Here is a 7,127-nt window from a genome sequence, read left to right on the forward strand (position 1 = left end):
GCAGGGCTCCAACTCATGAACTGTGAGATCATGACCTGAGCTGGAGTTGGACGCTCAACCAACTGAGCTGCCCAGATCGCCCCTGGAAATTGATTTCTAAATTCCATGTCAGAAACAAGGGGAGGGAGTGCCTTGGTGATTCAGTTGGTTGAGCATCTGACTCTTGATTTCAGCTGAGGTCATAATCCCAGGTTTGTGGGATCGAGCTCTGTGCTGGGCTCCACGTTGAGCATGGAGCCTGTTTAAGATGCCCGCTCTCTCTCTCCATCTGCCCCTCTCCCCTGCTGACTCTCTTTCTCAAAAAAAAAAAAAAAAGGAAAGAAATAAAGTAAAGAAAGGAACAATGGGACATGGCCTGGCAGTTTAAGAACACTAGGTAGAGAACTTTTTCCTTCTCTGTCTTGGTTTTCTTAGCTAAAAAATGGGGGTAATATCACTCACATTTTGCCCACTCTGCCGGACCTCTGTGAAGAAAGAATGATCGAGTGACAGAATGCACTGTCAACTAGGAAGTGACTGCATCTGTCCTCCCCCTCATTTGTCTAGTGGTGCACGGCTTTGGAGACTTCTCATCCTGGGTTTAAAGTGTGAACCATCTGAAGGGCCACAGCTTGAAGTCAGATAGAATTTTGCCAAGGCATAGATTTGACTCCCGCAGGCTTACAGGCTAGTGCCCAACGGGAGGTCATTCAGGGGGACAGAGCGGCCTCAGCTGACTTCTGCCATCTGTTCCTCCTCTGCTCCTCCACATCAGGCCAGCTGCTCGTCTCTTATGAGGAATGGTCTCTCGAGGAAGTGTCAGATTGGCACATTCGAGGGTCTTGCCTAAGAGGGCAGATTTTAGGTATTTTTCTCTTTTTAGCAAAATGTGCAACTTGAGGTTTAACAAATGGTGACCATGACCACGAGGCCTGGCCATGCCCCCTCTAGGCTGGCACTCAGGGCACTCCTGGTCGACCTCTTCCCTTCCCAGGCCTGTGCCTGTTGCCCTGGAGCCCCAGCCCCACTGTGATGTCACAGAGGAGCACTGGGGAGCTACCTGGAAAGCAGCCCCTCTAGGGGGAGGTCCCACAGGTATTTGTTACTAGGGACTCCAGTTACCCTCTGACAAAAAGGGGGTCATAAGCTCGCCCCTGAAGGACGCAGCACAGAGAGGAGACACAGCTGAGAGTGAGGCTGGGGGCCTCTCACTGCACCCTCTGAGCGCGGGGCTTATTAGAACCTGGCGGAAGGTCAGGTACATGGAGGCACTCAGCAGCGGTATTATTATTCCTCTGAATACGGTTCTCGGATGAAGGAGTTCTTGGGAAGCTCAGGGAGCGGAAGGGCCAGGCCGGGGCCACTCACCACGCCCATCTCTCAGGACGATCTCGCCCTCCCCGGTGATCCAGCGGTAGCAGGGGAACTCAATGTAGTCCCCGTAGGGCGTCTTCAGCGTGATGTACTTCAGGTACCAGTCATCGTGGATCCAGTACTTGCGCTTCTCGATTTTGACCAGCTGGATCTCACCCAGTTCTTCATCCACTGTCACATCATAAGAGTCCACCTGAGAGGGGAAAAAACAGTGAATGAGGTTGTCTGGGGTTCCTGAGCCTTTGTATCACCCTTAGTTCACGCAGCCAAGACGCCTGCCGAATGCCTGCCCTCAGCAAGGCTCCGTGCGGCACCCTGGAACACAGGGACCGACAAGTCCCTTTAAGGAAATGGAGTCTAGTGAGTAAAGGATGGATGGAGCCGCTCAGAGGATGCTCTGCTGTCTGCATGTGACTCAGAGGAGATGGACACTCCAGGCAGGAGTGCCCTCTGCTGGGCCGTGCTGGGTGAGGGTCCTCTTCAGGTGCCCCTGCTCATGAGGAGGCCAGGGGGGCTGCTAGGCTTTCCATCCTACAGGCTGGAGGGGACACACTGGTCCCCACATGCAGGACAGCCCTCTATAGCTCACAAAAGGCTTGCTGACAATTGCTACAGACCCCTACGATGTCAGGACAAGGGGACTCATGGCCACGTCACAGATAAAGATACTGAGGCTTACTAAGTCCACATCAGCTATTCATTGTCAGAGATGGAATTCTAATCTAGACCTTTCCAGCACAGCCACTCCATGTCTCTCTCGTTCTCCTGGGAGCAAGTGAGTGAAAATGGGGAGGCTCACTTGCAAGTGAAGTTGCATAGATGCGCGGCGTCCAAGGGCATCTGCTGGTCACTGAGCCACAGCGACTGGAGACTCCATCGTCCCTTCCCTCGGAGAAGCTGCTCCATCTCTTCCTCGGCTACCACGCCCAGCTGGACCTCTAGCCCTCCATCAGAGACCCACACAGTCCTGGAGAGCCTTCTTTGGCCTCAACTACCTTTCCTTTTCATTCCAAGGTGCTGGGCTTGTCCCTCCCAAGAGAGTGTCTGCCTCAGGCATTCATGACACCTCTTACTTTAGAATGGCCTGCTAGCTCTGACAATACCACAGACACCATCAGCCCTCTCCAGCCCCTTGGAGCCACAGAAAAGCCACTTCCCTGGAGCAGCTGTCCCGGCCCAGGCCTTACCACATGCTACTTCCCTTTCCTTGGCCTGCACTGCCCCAACAAAGCTGCCTCATGGTCCCCTCTCTACCCTCAGGAATTCCCTCCAGGTTTTGAGCCAAGAGGCATGAGCTCATGGCTCACCTTACTTCTGGCTACTCAATTTGCTGTGTGTAGTCAGCGATGGACGGCAGTGAAGGGGCCCCTGCTAGCTCACACCTGCTCACAGGCAGTGACCCCAGGAGTCAGGCAGCCGGCTGCCTGTAACCTTGGGGCAAGGAGCCCCCTCAGGCATCATGTCATTTGGATTTCTCAATGGTCCTGCAAGCTAGGCATTATCTCCCCTTGCTGGGTGAAGAAACAGAGTTTCAGAGAGTAAAGCACTTTGCTAAGGCCCATGGTTAGTCACTTTGGAGCCAGAGTATGACTTCAAGACTGAGGCTGACTGAGCTTCCCTGTCACATGGGCTCATCTTGCGCCCTGCCCACTCTCAGTCCTTGGTGGGAATCTGTGTCTTGGCCCCAAGGGACAGCTGAGGTCTCTGTGGATCTCCCTGGCAGGTGGGGCCTGGAGTAGGGGGGTGGGCCCTGTAGAGGTCCAGTTGTGGGTCAGCCAGTGCCCACTCTGCTTCTCCAAATGGGCACGGGGCCTCTTGTCCTGCCAGAACCTTCCTGCTAGCCCACTTGTGCCTCAGCTCAGGGGTCTCCATTCTCTCCCACCCCCAGAAGTCACCCCAAAAGAGCTGTGTCCTTCCTTTCCTCTCCTCCCAGCTCCTTGGATCATCTGGCCCCTAACTGGGACTCCTCTCCCAACCCGAGGCCCCAGGGTCTCCTGGCTCCTTCGCAGGGATCAGCACACTGCAGTACAGACAGGCTGCGTGCCCGAGGTCCCACAGGCCTGGGGCTCAGGGCTTTCTGGGACCTCGCCGAGGATTCTGCTCTCCCATAAGACACCCTGTGCGGTAGAAGGATCCTTTCACCCTGCAGGATGGAGATTTCTGGCAGCACAGATGAGCCTGCACACCTGTTAGGGACCAAGATGTGTCATCCCAGCACAGAGGCCTGGCCCAGGCCACAGGGAACAGGGAGGAGGCTTCCGCTCTCTACCCACAAGTGTCTGGCATCTTTGGTAACCACAATATGTGAGCTGCTCACTGTGCTCAGAGCCAAGAGGCTTGCTGAAAATATCCAACTTCCCATTCCTCTTAGGAAGTCCTCCCTGGGGTTCCTCTGGTATTTTGGTGGGAGGAGGACGGAAATAGAGATGCGTGAGGTCACATGCAAGATGAACACCTTTCCCCTCCATCGACTTCACTATCACACGGAGAACTCTAGATTCTGCTCCCAAGGGAAAAGTTCAAGGGTTGGTGAAATCTGGCTTAGAAAGTACCTTGGGAGGCACCGAGTCCAGGGCTTCCCAAACCTGCGGCCTGTAGAATACCCAATGCACTGCTTGAACCCTCCTCCTTCCTTTCCCTCTGTCATCAAGGGCCACAGATACACAGATCACCCCAAAAGCCATAGAAGGGTTGCCCAGCATGGCCAGTGTGCCTGTGCATCTCCTAGAATCAGGAGCCTGGCAGTACGGAGCACAGAGCCGCTGGGTCCCAGGGAGCTGGGGGGCAGTCTGCACATGGCCTGCAATGGCACCTTCTAACAGCAAGACCAGCCTCAACCTACCGCTGTGCCACAAATGTAGTGGGAACTGCTTGTCTGATTTTCTTGGCATCGCTGTGGCTCAGGGACCGGCAGATGCTCTGGGATGGTGAACATCTGTGCAGCCTGACTTGCATGTGAGCCTCCCCATTTTCACTCAGATCTTTGCTCCTCAGAGAACAAGAGGGACATGGAGGGGCAGCCAGTCTCTGGGCTGTTTGGGTACATGGTCTGGGCTTTCCCAAGCAGGCAGTGGGGAGCCACTGAGGGTGTGACCATTTACAGAAGGATCTCCCCTTTAGAGGCCTTCAATTCCCAGTTCTGACCTGAATCAGTATGTAGAACTCTGATGAGAATAACTGGGAATCTGCAACTCAATTCGCTGAGAACAAAATCAGTCCTGTCATTTGACTGAATTGTGCCTAGAGGAGTGTGGGAGTTCACCTGCCACAGGTCTGGAAATGACTGAATCTATTGCCTTTATTGTTGTTATTATTGTTGTTAACCATAATGATTGGAACACCTTTCCAAGGAAAATAGAATGGCCAAGTCTTCTCAGCAAGTATTTTTTCTTAGGGTTTTTTTTTCACCTTTACCCAATAGGGACAGCCTGTCCTTAAAGAGACACTGGCCGGAGAATGAGGAAGTAGCTCTGGACTGTGCAAGAAAGTGTGGAGTAACTTTGCATCAACAGGAACTTTCTCAAAAGTGGATTTTTTTCAAAGAGCCTTTGAGCAGATTCCCCCACAGCACAGCAGCCCCTCCTGGCTTGACCTCTCTCACCCTGATGGAAATGGGACATGCAAAGCTCTCCTGAAATTTGCTTCTGGAACTCTCACTGAGGTGTTTAGTCATAGTGTCATTTGAATGAATTCCCAAGGTGGGGAGATAATGAACAGAACAGTGTTTTCACCCCTCTTCCAATAACCTTGTTTGGGCCACACCATAATGTCTCTTCCTGGGAGAAGCACATGTGGGGTCCCCAGTGCTGCAGGGCTGTGTGTGTGTGTGTGTGTGTGTGTGTGTAGGGGAGGATGGGGCCCACTGCGACCTGCTTATTAAGGGGAAGTAGTCTGTACCCTATCTTCCTCCCTGAGATGCTGGGGGAATCCATGAAGTAATGGAAATAAACGGTGCTTCAGAAATGACAGCTGTCATCTTTCCAAATGGATGTTTCATTAGTCCTCCTGTACCACTGTCCTCAGGGCCAGTTGCCTAATGGGGGAAACCCAACAAGAGATGGTGGTTTTTATACTCAACACCTCACTTTGCCTGAAGGGCGCATGAGCCAGGCTAACTAACATGCTGAACTTGGCTAAGTGCGAAGTTGGCTGATAGCAAGGTTCTGAAGTTCCTGGATAGGAATCAAACTCATTTTGAGTCTGGAGTTGGGAAGAGGAGTGGAATATTACTTGTTTTAGCCTCTACAGGTCTAAAACCTAATTCATGAATTTTATCCAAGAAATATTTAGTTGAAACATGAAATTCCCAGTTTTGTTTATCCAAAATTGAGCACTTTCATATGGCTCAGCCTAATAATCAACCAAGTGGTGAAAAAGACAACTTTGTAAGGTCTGAATGTTTTTGGTCTAGTTCAGGTGGGGGGTGATGGAAGGGAACATTCCTTGGGTGCCTACTTGCAGCGGGTTGGGACTGTCACAATAATCATACAATAAGCACTTCCCATGCACTTGGCGGTGCACAACTCACTAAATGCTCAGTAAGGACCTGACCTGCCATGGTCTTGGAGAAAGCCACAGGACTGCAATTCATGCCCAGGTCACCGTCAAGAGCTGGTTCTCAATGGGGCCTTATATAGTATTCAGTACCACAGACATGAGGTACAGTAAACACTGGCTCCCTTTGCTCGTAGACTCCTACAGCTCCGGGATATCTAGTAAGAAGGGAGAGAAGCCCTCCTCCTCTTCCTGCTCCACCAAACGCTCACTTTTGGGGTAGAAGTGTTCCCTATTGTATACTTTGTTGGGAGTCAGACGATCTCCAGGTTGCAAAAGTTCTTGTTCCTTCTTTCTAATTTCCTCTGGGGACCTGTCCTGAGGATGTGAGCTACCCAGGTGTGAAGATATATACTAGTACCACTCTGGCCCATCAGCTGGGTTTGGGCTCACCCAGATTCCTAGACCAGCCTGAAAGTCATCCCTTCCATTTTACATTTGGGGAAACTGAGGCCCAGTGAGGGGGGCAGAGTGAGGTAGCAGTCAGACCCAGATTCAACCCAGCCTCTGACTCCCCCAGACCTGGGCTTTCTCACCACACCTGAGGCTGCTCCGAGGCGCCTTCTGTGCATCACAGCCGGGCAAGGACCCACACGGGCCCTCCACTCCCACCCCACGACGTGTGGAAGGAGCCCTACGAAGTGGGGGCACAAGTCGTGCTGCCCACAGTACTGGCCCAGTTAAGGAACCTCTCAGAGGCTCGGGGTCCCTATTTGTAAAATGGAGAGCAGACCTTGCACCTTCTCCCGCTCCCAGGGGAGAAGCGCGGCGCCCTGCAGACCTCACTCTGCAAGCCTCCGCCCCCGAATTTGGGTCCCAGCTGCCCGACAGTGTCCTGGACACTCCCCAAGCCCTGCCCCTACCGCCCCAACGGGTCTCGGGCGCCTTCCCAGAAGGGTCCAGGGTGTCCCCAGCCGGGCCCCAGCCGCGCTTCCTCACCGCGCCGCGCTCGAAGTCGTTGTAGAAAGGCTTGTCCAGCAGGTGCTTCTCGCTGCAGCCCGCGGAGCCCACGAGGCTGAGGTAGATGTAGTCGTCGGTGCCAGCGAACCACTGGCTGCCGGTGGCCACGGTGACCGTGTAGGAGGGCATGGCAGAGGGCTGCGAGCGCCAAGAGCCACGGTCCGCGCGCCGCGGTCCACGCGCGTTCGCCCCTCGCCGGGACACGCGCACCAGCCTCTTCCCCCGCCCGGCCCCGCCCCCTGGAGGCGCCGACCCCACCG

The 7,127-nt window shown here is 53.8% G+C and overlaps 1 protein-coding gene across 1 annotated transcript in view; it reads right to left on the bottom strand.

Moving 5' to 3' along the window:
* ALOX5 (arachidonate 5-lipoxygenase) overlaps positions 1-7,083 on the bottom strand; it is a 43,474-nt gene extending 36,391 nt beyond the window's left edge. The window contains exons 1-3 of the mRNA XM_029920052.1: positions 6,847-7,083; positions 1,348-1,546; positions 700-825 (exon numbers count right to left, since the gene is read on the bottom strand). Of these exons, the coding sequence (XP_029775912.1) occupies positions 700-825; positions 1,348-1,546; positions 6,847-6,996 (475 nt within the window). The 5' untranslated portion in view covers positions 6,997-7,083. The remainder of the gene's footprint in view (positions 1-699; positions 826-1,347; positions 1,547-6,846) is intronic.
* Positions 7,084-7,127: the final 44 nt, after the last annotated feature.

The sequence above is a fragment of the Suricata suricatta genome, chromosome 2 (assembly GCF_006229205.1).
Source record: "Suricata suricatta isolate VVHF042 chromosome 2, meerkat_22Aug2017_6uvM2_HiC, whole genome shotgun sequence".
NCBI classification, from domain to species: domain Eukaryota; kingdom Metazoa; phylum Chordata; class Mammalia; order Carnivora; family Herpestidae; genus Suricata; species Suricata suricatta.